Below are 19314 nucleotides of genomic sequence, written 5' to 3'. Positions count from 1 at the left end.
GCTAATGAAAACGACATCTGCAATTTAGCCCGTACGCCAACTGCGCTCACGCTGGCCTCTCTGTCACCGCCCACTCCGGGGAATGGGGATTAGCGGGTATAGACACCATTCCCAATGAGAGTGTATTTTGCAAACAAAGCATCGCCACAGAGTCCATTCAGAGATGGATTATGGATTACATATTGTCTTAGGCAGGGCTTCCTTTTCAAAGCAGCCTTTCAGCCCAGGACTAATTTCAAATGTGAATACATCTTTGCGAGTAGAACCTTTCATGTGCTGGAGCCGCACAGTGCATCAGTACTACCTGGGTCTACAGGGCGTCTGGGCTCTCATTGGGGTAACTGTGATCGGGAGTCCTGCAGTGGTCCATCTCTCTGCTGGAGAGTGTTTGGAAGACGGCGAATGTTCGGGAGGAGGGAGCTGTGTTTGCACTTTTCTGTGTATGATGTACGGGTCTAACGGGTCTTGTTCCGCTGGTCCACATGGTGCCGAGTAAATATTTGCCCCTTGCCCTTTTCGCACTCTTCTACCCACACACACACACAAACACACATACCAACACACACACACAGAACAGGCTCCTTCAGTGCACGCATTTGTTCTCCCACAAGCCTTTCCTGCAAATACAAAGTGTTTGCCCAAAGGGTAACGGGGGGCTTTCTGGAGATCACTGCGGCGTCAGGATGTAAAGACTATTAGCCAACTTGCACCTCACGTCCTCTCTCACCCCTCCCCTCTGTAACCCCCCCCCGCCCCCCTGTGGGGAGATTAATGACATGTGGGGGGGAAATATAACATAGTTTAATTAAGCCCGAGCCCACAAGATTCATGGACTCATTTCTTCGTCCGACAGGGCAAATGAAGGTTCAAAAGGTGCGAGGCAAGAGGAGAGACACCCTCGATTAGCTGTTCGTAATGAATGTAGAGGCGCACACGGGGCAACCGTTTCACCCTGAAAGTCTTGTGCTTTGTCATTAGCGCCTTCGACGTCACTTCACTGCGGCTGTCCAGCTCTACAAGGTTGACGTGGTTGCATGCGTTCAGACATAGGAACACATGCACACGCACACACAGGTACTGGCTGAAAGAGATTGGAAGGGGTGAAAATGAATCGGAGCTGTGAAAGTTGATGGGAATTTGAAAAACGTGTGCACGTGGTCTTTGACGCGCAATAGTGTCGGTCAATTTTGCCACAGCTCTGGAATTAGTCTTTCATACGCCTGCGAAGAAAAGGATGTACTCTAACGAACCGCGCCGACGTCAATATCGTATTATGCCGTGTCAGTTGATGAAGAGTTTTCACTGATAAAACGGGAAAACTGACGGAAATGAGTCATTAAATGAGCGCCCCAATCAATTTATCTGATGGAATTTTTAGAAATGATCCAAATCGATGCAACAAAACCAATCGCATTCTCCTTCCTTGTCAAAAGCGGTTGCCTACATTACCCACAATCCAACTCCGAACTGTGGCTAATGTAGTCGCGAGCCTCCAGCAGAGATGGGCAGCGGGCTACAGGTGTCTAGTGAGCTCACCGCTTTCAAAATCCATGGCAACTGATTGTTTAGCGTTAGCATAGCGTTTCCCTGTTTCCAAACGGGGGGGACTGGGACAGAAAATGCATCGTGTGCAAACGATTGTGGGTTTTTTTTAAGGAGCGCAGAAGCTACACACATGCATCTTTGAAATCCCTCTGAACGAAGGACTCGGTGAACAGTCCTTAATTCACCGAGTTAGGTGACGTAGCTTCTCTGACATCCAGCAGTTGAAGGAGCCCTCCTTCGACTCGAGTGACGTCACTCGAGGCAGCTTTGATCAGCTTTCACACGGCTCCCTCTGGAGCCACAAAGGCTTTCTAACAACCTTTTTCCGCATATGCAGTGATACTCCCCAAGGCCTGTGAGCATACTTTGATGTGTAGAATTGATGGACTTCACCGTTTAAGCGTCTCGTAGTGCCAATCTCAGGAAAAGGGGCAAATTGAATTTACAGGCACAGTCCTATCTCTGCCTGAAAGCTACAGATTCAGTGAGAGGCAAACGCTTTTAATAGAAGACAGCTTTTTTTTTTTCCCTGTGTCTGGACTATGTCTGCGAATGAAATGATGTCTGCGAAATGAAATGATGTCTGCACTCAACATAGCCTGGTAGCAATACACACTCACACACACTTTCACACATTGCCTTCTCCTCTAGTTCTGAGGTAAGAGACACAGAGATAATCTGTAGAAAACCTGCAGCAACCTTTATGGTGGGTGTCATGTCTGAGAGAGATTTCTTCCTCTATTCATCCGTGCTTTTAAATGCGACTCGCTGCTGCTGCTGCACTGGTAACCTTGGGGTGTTTGAAAGCCTCTCCATACTGCGGGGCCCCCGACTCGCTCCAAACCAACAGAGCCGTGCTTTGCACTGCATCACCGTATTGAATTTCTATATAATTAAAGTCACCGGGGACGAGGTAAGGGAGAAATCTTAAGTGGGAGATGCACAGGAACTATATAGTGAATAAATAGCTTCTCCCATCAGCTGAACAAGCTCTAATGCGTTTCACTCAATTTAGCCGATGGACTTAGCCCATTGCTGTTTAGCTGATTGTTATTTCCTATTCCGCTATCTGTCTCTGGCCCTCCATTGCATTTGCCTTGAAGAACAGGCGAGGCGGAGTCATTTGGCAGCGCTAATCAATACCGTTCACTCCGTGCGAAGGGCTTATCAATTCCCAGCCTGTGCCTTGAATTTCGAGTCGAGGAAGAATATGGCTTATTTACTAGGTACAGTTGTTTCATTTTAATTTTTTTGAACTCAGAAAAGTATATCAAGGCTGTGCCATTTCATTCGCACGGAAATCAATTCCCCCCCCGTCCCCGTCCCTGTCCCATCTAACCCCTGTCCTCTCTTGGAATGCAGGTAAATCAGTGGCAGCGCAATTAGAAGTGAAGAGATTTCCCATTGTGTTTTTATGTTTGCCTCAGCTTGGCCGTGGCAACTCGTCTTGTTGAATGCTAATAGAGGGAGGGAGGGAGGAGGGGGGGTTGTAGACATGCTGGGCCCGGGAATAGGGGGACCTATCTGTGAATAATGGATGAGTTAATGTTCTCATCCAGGTACCTCCTGGAACTGCTGCTGAAAAGAACGTAAGCAAACAGATACTGTATGTGTTGAATACCCTGAAGCTGCCCGGTCGCTCAGTGATCTCACTTCCCTCTCGGATCAGTCTATTCAGCTGGAAATGTGTCACGGAGACGCAGTGGGGGTCAGAATATCATGAACACAGCTCAGTTTGGTGCAAGGAAGTGAAATCCTCCACCTTTTTTATTCTAGTCTACTTATTATGTTTGATTCACTGGAAGTAGGTTAGAAATAGAAGAGACGGGTTATTAAATGCCACAAGACAAAAGCAACATCTCCTGTCGGATCACTGTTGATCCCTACACCCAACCCATCCTGTCTTACTGACAGTGTGTGTGTGTGTGTGTGTGTGTGTGTGTGTGTGTTACAGAGACGGCTGTGGGTCGGATGTCTGTGTAGCATCCCTGACATTAAGCCATATTTTCCTGGGTCTTCATGGACCCAAAGGGAACTGCTCTTTGCCAATTTAAAAGTTCAATTTCCACCTCTCCAGATTTATTTTACATTATAGCCCAGCCGGATCTCCCACCCGGCCTTAGTTAATAATCCTCTTCTAACCCACCGGAGCATTTCAGTGCAGTGAAAGCGGGACGGGACTGGGAGAGCCTTGGCGGCGAGGACATGGCTGGTTTGCTACTTTGTTGATTGATTGAATGGTATCCAAGAATGACTTACTAACCCAATAATGCTTTGAATTTCTGTGTCATGGTGGATGGATTCCTTTTATCACAGGAATGCTGCATTCACATGGAGTCAGGCAGACGGACCAACACGGCAAAACAACAAAAAAAATATTGAATACAATGATTTTGTGTCTATTTTATGTAGTTATTCTAGTAATGCACGTCCTCTAGCTTTGTGGTCTGTGGTCGGAAAAAATTCAAAACGAGGGAAGGGGAATAGAGCTTGACTGACGCCAGTATCGATATTTGAGATTAATATTTTAAATTCTCTGCACAGCTGTATTAATGCAGTCTGGTGCGGCGGCAATGAGAGAGGAATCAAACCTCTCCAAGGGAAATGTGACGGGAAGGGAAGCTGTAAGTTAGAGTCAGTCAGTATAAAGATGAACTAGTTTTACAGTGTGCTGCAATCCACTTCTTCATTATCATTAAGTAGCAACATGTACAGAAGAGGAGGACTTTATGTGGTCAAATGATTGACTTTGTCAGAAAGACTTACCTCAAAGCATCCCTGTACCACAATTCTATACATGTGTGTCCGTGGTGAATGTAAAATAAACCCTCTGGTGCTTCTGTTCTTGTTTCACAGAGGAGCTACGGAAACTCAGCTGGTCTGGAATCCCGCGACAGGTGCGACCGATAACGTGGAAGCTCCTTTCAGTAAGTCTTACGTACGGCATGCTCACTCTCGCACACGTGCCGCGCATATACAATGTACACCCAGCGGGGAAACAAACACCAAATTTGTGTAAAACATGGAAAACACATGCACACAAACACGCTCTGAGGCAAAAAAAACAGACTATGTAACCTCATTCATAAACACGCAAGTAAATACCCAGATTCATCAAAAGCACACACACACACACACACACACACAGCATTACAGAGGATCCGAGGCACACGCGCACACAAACACACAAAAAGTTGCCGTCATGTCCTCTCTCCCCGACTCCCTCCTTTTTTTTGATTTATGAAGACTGGTAACAGTCCTGCTTTTTTTTTTTTTTTTTTTCTTTCAAACTTCAATAGGGAAAATTAATTGCGAGGCACAAATAATTTATTCATGAGACGCGCGGCGTGTTTACTCATTAAGCCATTGTTGTGGCGTACAGCTCCTAGTCTGCAGAGAGAAGACTGGCTTTTTGAACACCATGACTCTCCCATTAATTACCGCACAATAGCTAATGTGCCGCAGAAAAGAAGTCATTAAAGGTGTGTGTTTGCACGCGTGCACGCGCCTGTTTGTGTTTTTGTTTTTTTCCCCCGGTGGTGGGAGGTTACCGACTGGGTGCTTCAACCATTAACGGCCGCTTTGTTAGCTACTCGACTGAAGTGAGGGCTCATAACGCCATGTGAAGTTAAATCTGGGGACGGGAGGGGAGGGTGTGTGTGTGTTTTTATATGCGTGTGTGGGTGATTAACTAATGCACACCCCATTAATGTGTTGTTGGAGTTTGTGTTCCATGTGATTGTATGTGTACAGTGTTTCCCCACAGGAAACGTTCTATAGTTCGATGCATCAATCCGATGCACTTAAATAGCTAAAATCAAGCGGCTAGATCTACAGGAACTTTGTGTTCTTGTAAACAAGTTTGCGTTCCAGCAGTTGTGGAATGTAAAGCTGTACATTTAGGCTACTCAAGTACGAGTTAGGATACTTTGCGTCACCCCAAGACGGGGGAATCTTAACACAAAGTAGAACGCAACAAATAGACTATGATGTATTATTAAGTAGTACATAGCCTGATTATTAAGTATATAGAGTAGTTAAACGTAGCTGTAACTTTACCAGCTGCAACATTGAAATAGTGAACACATTAATGCATAAACAATTATAATTCAATCATGAAATTGATATGATTCTGAAATGGGCCACTTGGGAGCTTTTGAAGGGAGTGAGTCCAGCTGTTCCCCCCCATGCTGACAATCTCTATGCTAAGCTTTGATAATCTAATCTAATGGCCCCCTGGCTCCAGCTCCATAGCTACCCTACAAACACGAGAGTGGTAAAATGTCAAACAGTTTCTTGAAAGTCATACTAAACCCCAAATATTTAATATTGTATTCATTATATATATATATATATATATTAAATATTCAAGTCAAGTAGAACTTTATTCGTCCACAGAGAGCGGCAAGTGGTTGTGAACACAATATCAAAAACGCACACAAGGCAGTTAAATATAACATATAATAAAAAGTAAAATATACAGTACATAATTAAAAAATGAAAAGCAAGTTTTACCAAACGTGGGTTGGCGATCAAGCTATTAGACTTTTCTATTGGAGGGTAGCAGTGAAATGGCTGAAAGTGTTTGTATCTGTTGGTTTATGCTACCTAATACCGGCTGCGATCCGATACCATATATATATATATATATATATATATATATATATTTGGTCTGTGACGGGAGCGTGGGACATTTGAGCTCAAGAGAACTCAAGAGAAATGTTATCACCTTGAACCCTTTGCGGAGGGGGGGGGGTCTAGCCTTCTACTGCTGCAGTAGTCCACTCATCTGTTGCGTCTACACGAAGCTATGAAGGCACAGAGCCTTGCAGCTCCTTCATGTCCTCAGTTTAGGAGACGGCTTCGGTACTTGATTTACAAGCTGTTTTGTTACAAAGAACAAGCGGGTGCTTTGCTATCCAACATCCAAGCCGAGGCATTTTGTTTATTTGTTTCATTGAGGACGTTTATGTCCAAGATGACTTTGATAAACATATATGGGGAGGAGGAGGGGGGGGGGGGGGGGGGACCCATCAAAAACTCGAGATCCATTTCTGAGGTTACGTGTCAGGCTTTCGATGCATTTCTAGTGCCTCGCGCGGGGGGAATTGTCCCTCCGGGTTAAATCCAAGGTTCGGATTAAAGCGAAAAGTGGGCACAGTGTCAAAGCAATCATATCTTCTGAAGTGTCATAACACTTGACTGCCTTCTCCGTCCTGTCTGTGGCATGATCCAGTGGAGAAATAGATAGGGAGGGATCAAGCTCGGAAAATCTATTCTCCGTCCGGCACACACACACACACACACACACACACACACACACACTGAGACTCTCAGGCCACGCTTGTGTTCCATAAACTTGGCAGAGGCACCTAATAATACTTCACTCCAGTGGTGTCCCTTGTGCCCTTCTCCTGCTCACCAGCGTGCACCAACCTTCTTTTTTTCCTCTCTCTCTCTCCTCCGGCAGCCATGCTTGAGCCACGCTCTTCTTCTTCTTTTTTGTTTTTACCTGCCAGAGACGAGAAACAGGCCCCCCCCCCCCCGACTCGGTTTAGAGCTCGGTGATGCTCCCCCAGCGGTCTGCATTCGCAGGAAACGTGCTTAACTGTCTTTAACTGTTATTGGTTTGTGTGGAAATTATAACGCACAAAAACAAAAACAAACTTCTCCAACGACAGCGATGACTCGCCTCCCCGGATGGCTCCATCTACCCCCGTTTCCTTATTTTGATGGAGAGGCTCCACAGGTTGCCCCCAGCTTTTTTTTTTTGAAAACACACCCGGTTGAACTTTTCTATTATTTCGGAAATAATAACCGTTTTATTTCATTATTTTAAAGAGCCTTTTGCGTCCGAGGCCCGAAGGAGAACGAAGAAATGAAATGGCTTTTTTTTTTTTTTTTTCCTGCTTTGTGAAAGAACGTCCGCCCCGCGGGCAGTATGTACATTTGCTAATGGAGTGTGGCTGTTAAATGTGAAGCGGGAGAGGAGTAGGAAACCAACTGGCTGTGGAATTATTGACAAAGCTGAAGGCTTATATGAGACGTGTCAGGGACTGATTCAGATATCGTTATGCTTAAACTGTTACCTCACAACAGTGCACATCATCCCATCGCCTGAGAGAAGAGGGCAATGATTTTTAACTTTATTCTTTATGTGAGGCGGACTTGAGAATGTATGCGCAGTCTGAAGAGGCATCTCACACCTTGGAGGGAAGCGTTTAGTTTCCTTTTTGCCTTTTTTTCACTTCCACTGTAATTTAGGAGGATTGCAGATCCGCCGTCTCCTCTCAATATCCTCTCCTCAGACCTGAGCAAAGTGCTTTTTGTAAACAGATGCAAAGTAATATATTGCCTTTTGTGTTTGCATATGTGCAGGAGAATGCACTCCTACTCCATCTGTTTTTTTTCCTGTTAGTGGCGCCTTCGTTGTTGGGCGTACATCACGGTGACTTCAGAGGAGCAGGAGGATTTTCCAGTCGTGTTGCTTCAAAAGGTGCAGCTGCAGGCCACCAGGAAGTCATTTTTGAAGAGTTATTTAATTTTTTTTATTTCTTTTGGACATGTGCAAGGTCAAAATCGAAAGCTCATTTCGACCGAACCACCGTTTCACGCTCATTCGATATGGTCGGGGCAAAGTTTGAGAGCGTACCCGTCGACAGCCGATTGGGTGAATGCACCTCTCACTTGGCTGTTATGGTCATTCGGTTGGGAAAGCCTCAGATGCAGTTCCAGGCAACATCGTCGAACCAAAACCATCCAAATATAAGTTTCTGAATACCTTTTCAGCCGTACAAGTTGCAGTAAGTCACGGGTGTGAAGTCGCTTCTCATGTTTCCAAAATTCAAATCATGTTGTGAAACTCAGTTTACTAGTTCTAAGTATAAAACGCGACGCGTAGAGACACGAGCGACGAGAGCGTTTTAGAAAGAAGTGAAGTTTTATCTGTTCAACTTTCCGGCAGTGGGACAAGTTTGTTTCCAGTCTGCTTCCAGAATGATGTGCGGCTGCTAAGTACAAACAATTTAATCTAAATCCCCCAAATGGATTCCCCAAGCATATGTTTTTCTTTTTACTGAAGTGGAGGATCCATTAGAGGGATGGAAGGATGGAGGAGTAGACTGATGCGAGGAAGAATGAAGAGATGAGGTTTTTGGTAGACTGATTTTGTACCACTGGCAGGTCATGCGGAGACGTCTTGCATTTATGCTTCGCTTTCTGCCTTCCATCAGAGAAAAAAAAAACATCTCCACTCGCCCCTTTTTAACCAGTGGACCACAGATGAAATGGAAATGAGCCACTCGGGTTCAAGCGTAATTACACTTGGATCTTCAGCACTTAATGCACTTTACTGTGAGATATACTCAGTCATTTTCTATTTTCTAAAAGAAAGGCACACATCCTTTTTTTTCTTCTTCTTCTCACCAGTTATTCATTAGACACATACAATTATTATGTTCAAAGAAATGACAATTATCTCGCCCAGTGTACAGCCTGGGTACACACACCAACACTGACACGTTGAAGTAGTTTCTGATTCGCGATACCCAGTTATTAGCGATAAACAGTAGCAATAAAAACTCAAATCACAGCGGAGTGTGCGACACAGCTTGCGTCCTTTTATGGCCTCCAAATCCCTGAGTGTGTGTGTGTGTCCTATCGAGCAGTGATGCAGCTGCGGTGTGTCCATTAACCTTCAGCACGCACGTGCTCTCCTCTCCCTCGTTTGGCAGACACTGCTGTTTTGGTAGCGGGCCGCTTTTGGAGTGCATATGTGTGCATATGGAGGCGTTTTCAACATGTGACAAAAAAAAAAAAAAAGTCCCAGTCAGGCCTCATCTTAGCCCCGAGTTCCGTCTGGCAGGGGCTGGCAGCAGTCCGTGTGGGGATCAGTGAGGAGTCTGTCCGCCTCCTTCTACGTGTTCTCGGTTTGTCGCGGTTCGTCGTGACTGAATCCAATAAAGAGAATGGGGGGGGGGAGGGGGACGACAATGCTTTGAATGACGGTGTTATTGAAGTTGGAGGAGATAGACGGGCCGGCAGGGGAAGATGGAAGTGTGTGTTTTATGTGTCCGAGCGTGCACATGTGTTGTGTTTTCTACAACCCCTGAGTAGGTGTTTGTGTGTGTTAGCCAAGTGTTTGCGTCTGCAACAGACTCTCCAGGCTTCTCTAGTAGAGGCCTTGTGTAGGTAAAAAAAGAAAGAAAAAAGAATCAAATAACCATAAAAGAGAGCAACTTTTTGCTGCCGCTCTTATTAGTTTTCCTCTAAACAGTTGCCCAAAATTGATACTTTGTGTGTGTTTTTTTCCCCCCGATATGCTCGCTGGCGTGTTACCAAAAAGTGGCGACCAGCTTCCCAACAAACAGCAGAGTCACAACAAAGACAAGGATGCACTTAGATAACAAACACACACACACACACACATATATATATATATATATATATATATATATATATATATATATATAGCACACACACACACACACGGTCATTATCGACCTGATGCGCAGACCGTCTTTGATGGCGCAGACGACGAGTTTAGTTTGATGGCGATTCCACTCAAGCCGGTCCAAAACAGATCTGCTCTCAGATGTGACTGAGCAGCAGCCAAATGGCTTCTCAGAAGGAAAATAAAAGAATAAATAAAAAATGCTCAGTTTAAATTGAAAGTCGAGACGAATAAATGTAAGAGACGGACAGAGTGGTGAAGAGACGGAGCACTGCGTCTCTCTGGCTAAACATTCTTTAAGATCTGAGCGTGGAGGTTCAGTCCTGACCCTTTTTCTTTTGGAGCTTTCAGCCGCACCACCTGGTCTTCTTCAGCAGACGGCCTTGGGTCTTTGTCGGCTAATGTAGCTGAACTTAAAGCACTTCTGCTCTGCAGCTCAGCACGGAAATAAAAGACATTGACCAGGGAATCGGAGAGGAGGAATTCTTCTCACATTGAATGATGCAGACGGGAAAGAAACCTCTCAAATTACTGCTTTTAGCCAAGAAGGGGTCAAACTATTCTGTGTCTTGTTTAGACTCAAAGATATTCAGTTTATTATCACTAAAGACGAGCGAGTCATCGATTTATTTGAACTAAGGTCCCTGAAAACTGAACTTAATAACCTGTAACTGACTTTCATCATAATATTATCCATGTATGAACTCTTCCAGTTACACTTCAGGTAATATGCACAACATGAAGAGGAAAAGGGCCTTTTGTCGCTCTATCGGCTACACACATCGCTGCTTTATGTATCACGGGGACAAGTTCCTGCGAGCCAGCAGTCGTGTTTTTGAGTTCTGTTTAGAAGACTTAAACTGTGTGAATATTTCAGAGCCCCCCCCCGGTCCCAGCTCTCGCTTTTAATAGACTTTAGATTTGTTGTTCAGTTTGGAGTTGACTTGCTCCTCATTGCATAAGCCTGACTGCACAAGAAGGATACACACTTCCCCAAATGCCTGCATGCTCACATGAACTGTCTTGACAAACACATTCCCAGAAGCACACACACACACACACACACACACACACACACACACACACACACACACACACACACACACACACACACACACACACACACACACAGAGAGAAAGGTACCTCCCCTCAGAGGCTTGGTCAAGCAGCAGAAAGTTTTCTCTGCAAAGTGAAGTGTGTCATTCACAGACTGCGTGATCCCGAGAGTTTGGTTTGTGATTGAACTCGCAGCCGAGGTTGTTTTTTTTTAAGACCAAGAGGCTCATTAACCGGTGTATGCTGGCAGACAAATAATTACGAGCGAGAGAGAGAGACGTGACATGTAATGAACATTCGGTTTCAGAGAAGACGGTTTTACGGAGTATCCGCCGAGCTGAGTTAATGAGTCCCGTGTGGAACACACGAGCGAGTCCGTGTCACAAATAGACAGGTATATTAGCTCGGAGGCTATTACCAGCTACTCGCTAAAGTTTATATAAGGGCCCGTACTAGAATAAGTGCAGTGGTTTAAGGATTAATACATGTTGATAGTTATGGCAATTTTAAAGAACCAGATTAATGATAAAGTGTACATAAAAGATGCAAATAGCAGCATTATTTATTTATATAACAAAATAAACAGCGATATACAAGGTAATGTAACCATGGATAGCCAGTGAAAATATATTGCATATTTAAACACGGATGAAACAGTACAGTTGATAAAAAGCAATAAAAAAACACATCAATACAATAAATACAAAGAAAATGTAATAAAAGCAACAAATGGTTTCTTGCAAACAATTAAATTTTTCCACGTCTCAGTTTCGCAGTGTGAAGATATTTTTTTTCTGCAGCTCTACATGAATCACATTGTAAGACATTTGACATTTAGGAATAATTTTGCCGTTTTTTTGGCAATTTACATACGTTTCTCACTGAGAGTTCTATTCAGCTCAGCGTAAAGACTGGGAACAAGGAGACACGCAGCACGAGTCTGGCTGACTGATGACCTCTAACGACAACACATCTTTCACCATTTGACTCTCTCCTCCAGGGCTACCTACCAGCTAATGCAGAGAGAAGAGAGAGCGTCCTGCAGAGGAAGAGACAAGAATATTTCGGCTTCATCCAGCAATACTATGACTCCCGCAACGACGAGAACCATCAGGACACATACAGACAGGTATATATATATATCTATGTGTATGTATGTAAGCGCATACACTCGCACGCTCTCGGGTCCTGTTTACTCATTGTGTGTTTTAAAAGGATTGATTAAACACACGTCTGAATCCCAGAACCTGAAGAATGAAAGAAACTAGAAAAAAGCTCCATTTTCAATTACAGGAACAGCTTCTCGTCACTAATGTATCCCCTCAGTACAGACGGGACACGTGGCTGCTTGTGTGTGTGTGTGTGTGTGTGTTGACAGGATTCACAGACAGGATTACTGGAACCAGGCCCCGTGCTCTTCCTCTTCCTCCCTCATGTACTCTCAGAGCTGCTGTCCGTTTGTCCGTCCCGTGTTGACACGGCGGGAACGTGGTCGAGCTTCACAGAGCAGAGACAGCCAGCCGCGAGCTTCAGAGGGAGCGCCTTAAATGAACACTTTTCTTTGGCTTTGAAAATAATATCTACTTTTTTTTTTTACACTCCCTCTCTCTCTCTCTCTCACCACCTCACAAAAGCTTTCATTTGAACACTCCACTACTTCCCATTCATTTCAAGGCGATGAGAAACATCAAACTGGGCTGTCGATGGCAACAAAAAAACAACAACAACAACCGCACACATTTCTCATATTCCGTCCAATTTCCCATTGATCTGCTGCGCCCTGTGCCAGAAAGCTGGCATACTTAGTTTTGATGGCTGTTTGGATCGCGTCTTGATGCTTCTTTTTCTGCCAAATTCTGCCTGTTCCAACACTGTTTGTGTTGACGGACTGTGCAGTGATTTTAAGTGATTTTCTCCCCCCCCCCCCCCCCCCCCCCGCCGCCGTGCTTGTGTTTGAGAGATTACGTGTGTTCGCACATATGTCGGTTTGGCACTCAAGTCGCACACGGCGGTGGGTTTGTATGTGTTTGGTGTTGTGTATATGATGTTTAAGTGGCTGTAGATGTATTTGCACACATTACATGTATCTATATGTCTTTATGTTTGTCTGCGTGTGTGCTCATATTAGCTGATCCTTCAGCTGGTGCAAATCTCGCCATCTGTCCCCGTGGCTAGTGTCTCTTCTTGTGTCTCTCCATCTGTCTCTTTTATATATATATCTGTTTATGTCGTTGGGAACTTGCCCAAACAGCTTGTGTGAGAATGTGTGTGTGTGTGTGTGTGTGTTTTATGCATATAGCCATTGTAGAAGTCCCAGCCTGCACGGCGAGCTTTTTTTGAAGTTCTGCTGCTGTTTAGTTTCATCCCAAGAGAAAGTGTTGAAGAAACCGACTCTAGCTTTATTTCGGCGAACAGAGGAAGTAGACCGGAGTTGTGTGTTTGAAACAGCTGATCGAGTTGTGCTGGTAAAGACGGCCTCAAACAGTCTTTGTGTCCCCACTAGGGGGCAAAAAGACTTCAGTAATCCTCCTTAAACACACTCACGGTGGCAGAGCCTTGTTGTGTTACAGGCTTATTCGCCCCACTAATTACCCATCGCGGCGAACTGCAACTATACATTAGTGAGACGGGCCACGGTCATGAGATCATGACCCTTGTTTAAAAATGGCAGAATTTCCCTTTACGTCAGAACTTTCTCATTTCGGGTTTAAACCCCTTCCTGGGAACATCTGGGGAGGTCTTACAGCTGACCAAACACATGTTTAATTGTTGAACGTTGAGGACAAGTACATGTAGGGGGACGACGACGTTGCTACTCTTTAAGTATCAATGTGCGTGTGCGTGCGTGTGTGTGTGTGTGTGTCTCTCTAACACCCTTCTCTCCAATGTCAGATCCAAATAGACATTCCCAGGATGAGTCCTGAGTCTTTGGTGCTGCAGCCAAAGGTGACAGAGGTAAGGCTGACCGAGCAGACAGGACTGTGAGTACAGCTCGATCCCCAGTCCTGTCGGCAACAAAGCCGCACACACTCTCACTAAACCCCCCGTCCCCCGTCCGGTCCGGTCCGGTCTGGTCCGGTCCTGGCCGGCTTGGCTCCAGCCGCCGCCGCCGCCACCGCTGCCCTGCAATCCGCCTGGCTCCGTTCTGATGGATCTGTCCTCCTGTCCTATCGTCCGTCTGCGGGGCAGACACTCTGAAATGGTGTGAGCGCGGTCCGGCACGCACAAAATGTCCTCCCGTGCGCACGATGTCGCAAGAGGCGTCTCCAAATCTGCACACTTGCATTCAAGACCACCGCTGCTATCCATTTCAGATCACAGGAAGCCCCGTCTGCATTCAGTCAAGGACACCAATCCTCTAACTGATGCTCTCTCTCTCTCTCCCTCCCTCCCTCCCTCCGTCTCTGTGATGCCCAGATCTGTGCTAACCTGCCCGTTGCTTCAGTGTTTGTCTTTTTTTTTTCTCTCTTTCTCTCTCTGCAGATTCACATTGACATACCGAGAACTAATCCTCTTATTCCTCTCTTTCAACAAGCTTCTGTCCAAGAGGTGAGACCTGCTGCACCACACACACCTCTTCACCTATAGCAGGGTTCCCCCCCCCCCCCCCCTCCCCTCCCATCTCCTTTTGGGCAGATATGGGCGGTAACGCCATCAAATTGTTGGGACGAGTGTCCGTTAAAAATGAAATCACAGTGGCTTGAATGACAAGTTCAGAGTTAAAGAAAGTTTGTCTGCCTGGGAGTTTGAAACGGGGGGGGGAACCCTCGCTACTGCATGGTCTGGCATGGCACACACACACACACACACACACACACACACACACAGAGGCACAAACAAAGATTACATATAGAATTCTACACTACCTTCAGTCGTCTGTATGTGATCAGACACACACACACACACTCTTTGCTCCGCTCTGTTAGTGCTACTGAACGAAGCATTTCCTGTTAGTCGGGCGTTTTAGGGAACTAATTATCTAAAAACCCTGCTAAGCAAGTATGTTTGATAGAACAACAACAACAACGCGGTAGTTAGGGCACATTAGGAACAACATACGGCGAGGCCTACATTACTGGAATCCTTAACTACTAAATCGCTGCGAGCTGCTTCGGATAACGGTTCCTTAAATACTTAAAATGTAAATGCGGTGTAAGTCACTTTTGTCTCTGCAGCGGTGCGGGGAGTCGCCTCGACCGCCCTGAAGGGACGATCGGCGCGGCTTCCCAATGCAACTTAACACGGAAATGAACTTGATTCCCTCCATTTATACGAGGTTAGGTCTATCTTATTATTCCGGTGCTTCTGGGAGGTCCTGTCACACGCAGAACCAGCGGCCTGAGAAGCACAGAGCCCCAAATAAAAATCCCGTAATGAGGCGCAGGCTAATGAGGTGTCCACGGCTCTGTGTATACACCTACACAGAGGTGTGTGTGTGAGCACACAGACACACACACACACACACACACACACACACCGGGGACAGCGAGGAGACATGCTAGCATTCATCAGTGCACATTAACTCACACACACACACACAGCGCCACAGGCGACGCCACCTTCCCGTTGCACCCGTCTTGTACGGGATGCCACTCGGGTAGGGAGAGGAGATGAGATGAGAGGGATGTATGGTGTGTGTTACTACTGTACATGTCCTTTTCCCCTCTCACAGAACTCTTTCTCCCTCTCATCCCATCTTTGAATGCAAAAAGAAAAGCCAGCGTTATATCCAAGCAGCGTGCACCTCATATATCCAAAGGCCACCCTTTATTTTATTTATGTTCAAAATATGATTATGCTTGCAGCGGCGCCACCTGAAAATCACCCCTGCTTCATTTTATTTCACTTGTTTGTGGGGCCTGGAGAGATTTAGTCGAGACGGAAGGCAGTCAACAGTGTTTTCCATTGTCCGGGGGGGGGGGGGGTATTGAAGCAATGCTGCGGTGATTTCATAAGTGGTATCTTAAGCGTTTGACTTTCTCGTTCTGGAGAACAATGCGGCCTTCGCAAGAAGTTGATCATCAGCAATTACGAGTTCCCGAACGTGAAAAGAAAACATTCTTTTTTTTTTTTTTTTACCGCCTCCGAATTGTGATCAGAGGCTGAAAGCGCTCGATTCATCACCGTCTGCCGTTATCGAGGAATCTTTTTCAATGAATAACTCCGCAGTTTAAAGTGGCCGTTGATGAACGCGTGGGCTATTTGAGCGATTGAGCCCATGATATCTTGACAGAGGAATCACGTTTTAAAGCCTCTAAAGCTACGTTTGATTTTTTCATTTTTTTTACGTGTCAGATTCATTATTTCCCTCGGCGCCATTTTGTTTGCGTCCATTTTTCTCGCTACCTGTCGAGGATACCCCCCCCCACACACACACACACACACACACACACACACACACACACACACACACACACACACACACACACACACACACACACACATTCCTTGCCCCGTAGTAAACCCGGCTGTGGGTTTCGCTGCGTAGGTGCCGGCGTGACACATGCATGGCAGCTTAAGAGGCCGCACAACAAAAAGAAGAAAAAAAAGAGAGTGAGAGAGAGAGTCCCATTACCCACACGCCCTGAAAGCAGCAGCACCTCTCCGTGTTTGATGGATGGGGCTTTGATAAGGAAAGAGGAGGTGTGGAGGCTGCTGAAAGGGATTCGAGGAGAAAGGTGTAGAGGGAGAAAGCCAGGGAGAGACTTGCATCTTACCAATCTCTCCCTGGCCATCTCAACATTGATTGAATTACTTCAAATAGAAAATGAGACGTTTTGCGGGCACAGCTTCCAAAAAAAAAAAACCCCTCAACATGACCATGTTTTCTTTTGTTCTCCCTCGCCATAAAACAATGAGCTATGAGGTTATTTAGAAAGTGACAGGGACATGACATATCTCCAACACGATGGGTGTGGTACAGCAAGGTGCGTGTTTTTTGAGCTGAACATCAAGCCTCCCTTTAATTCACCGGGCCCGGCAGCATTAAGCAGACGCCCCCATAACGAAGATGGAAGTGTTGGTCGTGCTAAAAAATATTGAGAATCAGGGAGAGAGAGAGAGAGGAAGATGGAGGAGGAGACGGACTCAGAGGGGGAAGAGACGGAGACAAAGTGAGGAGGAGACCAACACCACAGCAGAGAATAAAGTTCAAAGAGAGATTTCTTTTTTGTGCACAAAAACAAAAATGCAGCTGAAAAGAGGTAAAAGACTGAGGTGTTGCTCTGTGCTGAAAGAGAAAATGTATTTGAGCTGGGCTCACCCGATTCCACCTAATTTGCAGCACAGCAACAGAAGTTTTTGGCTTGCATTTTGTGTGACAGACATAAAGACAATGAACGCCAGGATAAATACAGACGAGGTCCAGATAGCAAGGGAGGGTAGAGGTGGAATAACACAAACGCAGAAAATAGAACGCACAACACGCACATTAAACGCTTCACTAGAGGTTCAAACTCAGACTCATCGCTCGCAATGATGTGATGTTTCACTGAAGTAATGTCATCTTTAAGAAAGTGCATTTGATGCATTTCTTTTTCTTGAAAGTCAATATTATTAAACTGTTATTAGAACGTATGCCATTGAAGGCACCACGTGGAGCTGTCATGTAATCAAGCAGTCAGTGTTTCTAACAGTGTCTCCGACAATTTAAGTGCACTTCCTTCCTCAGAAAACATTTGCAAAGCGGATTAATTTTTTTCATTATGTAAATCCTGAATTGCTTAATCTATATTTCCTAGCTTGCGGTCCTTTTCCTACGTGTCTTTGTTAGCGCTTCGCTACGTTATTTTGCGTGTTACCGTCAGTCCATAAAAGTCTGAGTGCGTCCTCGGGCGCCGATTCCAGAGCGATGCTAGTAATTACTTCCACAGGGATACCTTTTTAGCTCTCACACATCCCACAAATACATACCCCATGCATTCTAATTCTGTGATCATGGAGGTGATTGCTCTTGTGAAGTCAAGAGTTTACACCAAGCTAAGATCAATACCCACAATCTGCGGTGTTCCTGCCGGACTCCCACAGAAAGCATTCCGCAGCTTTCCTCCTTCACCAGCTCGGCTCTGTTCTGATTTCTGCCTTCACGCGCCTCGCTCACTTCCCTAAACCGATCAAAACCTGTCATTCAAAAAGGCCTAAAGTTCGTCTGTCAGACAGCAACTATCGACGGCGTCGGTGAACACGCGTCATTATTAACATAACAGTTCATGAATTCGTCTTGTCGGGCGAAAATTTGACAAAATTGACACTTTCACCTGACATTTTCCTGACTCTTAAGCTTCTCCGTCGCTACTGTTTTGCTCTCGTGCCGTCGTCAATCAGCTGCCCTTTATGCATTAGTTCCTGTAATGCAGTTGTGCTTTTTTTTGACACCGTGTCTCTCTTGTGTACCGTTTTTGTGTGCAAGATCTTTGAGCGGATCCTTTTCATCTGGGCCATCCGCCATCCAGCCAGCGGCTACGTGCAAGGCATCAACGACCTGGTGACGCCGTTCTTTGTCGTCTACGTCTTTGAGTACATCGGTAAGTATCACCCGACACCCCCCCCCCCCCCCCCCCCCCCCTTTTTTCTTCCATCTACCTCATCTTCTTTTGAGTTACCAGGCGCTCGAGTCTCTGTGTGTTTGTTTCAAATGGCTCATGAGTCCCTTACATCCAAGCAATACAGTACGTGTGCGAGACGGCGCATTAACCGGTGGGCGGGCGTGCGTGCGCTCGTTGCGCCACATTTATTTGAATCCCACGACTTCCATTTCTTTCCCAGTACAAACGTACTGTGTCGGGTACAAAACACGGTCGTGAAAAGTCATCGTTTTTACGGATGGTTTTAATACGGCTGTTAATGTATGAACAGCTAAAAATAAACATCATAATACATTTACTCTAGTAATTAGATAGACACTAGAGAAGCGATACATTTAATGAAGGCCTGTGGCTGCATTTGAACCTGGCACATGCTATTTGTAAATTTCATTTTTTAAGTATTTCATAATTGTCTTCTGTTAGAATGCATAGCATCGCAAAATGAGTGGAGGTGCAGAACTTATTTAGTTAATGCTTTCTGTTTTTGAGTCAGGGAATCCTCCATTGGGTTATTTTCAGGATGAACGCCACTAATGTTTTAGGTTCCTGGTATTTCCTCTTATTGCACATTTTTTTTTTTTTCTCCAAAGAATAGAGGCCTGATAGTCTTTTTCAATCACCTATTGGGAGTTCTTATGGGTTTTTTCCAGAATATACTGTAGAAAGCGTCCAAACGG

The 19314-nt window shown here is 45.4% G+C and overlaps 1 protein-coding gene across 2 annotated transcripts in view; it reads left to right on the top strand.

Annotated features, from left to right (window-relative positions):
- Positions 1-19314, top strand: part of tbc1d22a (TBC1 domain family, member 22a) — a 95294-nt gene that overhangs the window by 14545 nt on the left and 61435 nt on the right. The window contains exons 6-9 of one of the 2 annotated variants that reach the window (XM_079183548.1): positions 4402-4472; positions 12055-12183; positions 14538-14603; positions 18463-18577. In XM_079183548.1, coding sequence (XP_079039674.1) covers positions 4402-4472; positions 12055-12183; positions 14538-14603; positions 18463-18577 — 381 coding nt within the window. Of the gene's footprint in view, positions 1-4401; positions 4473-12054; positions 12184-13946; positions 14010-14537; positions 14604-18462; positions 18578-19314 lie in introns of both variants that reach the window. The other variant, XM_079183549.1, reaches the window with a different exon arrangement.

The sequence above is a fragment of the Pholis gunnellus genome, assembly GCF_910591455.1.
Source record: "Pholis gunnellus genome assembly, chromosome: 22".
Taxonomy (NCBI): domain Eukaryota; kingdom Metazoa; phylum Chordata; class Actinopteri; order Perciformes; family Pholidae; genus Pholis; species Pholis gunnellus.
Note: the sequence above shows the minus strand (reverse complement) of the source record. Positions and strands in the feature narration are given on the sequence as shown.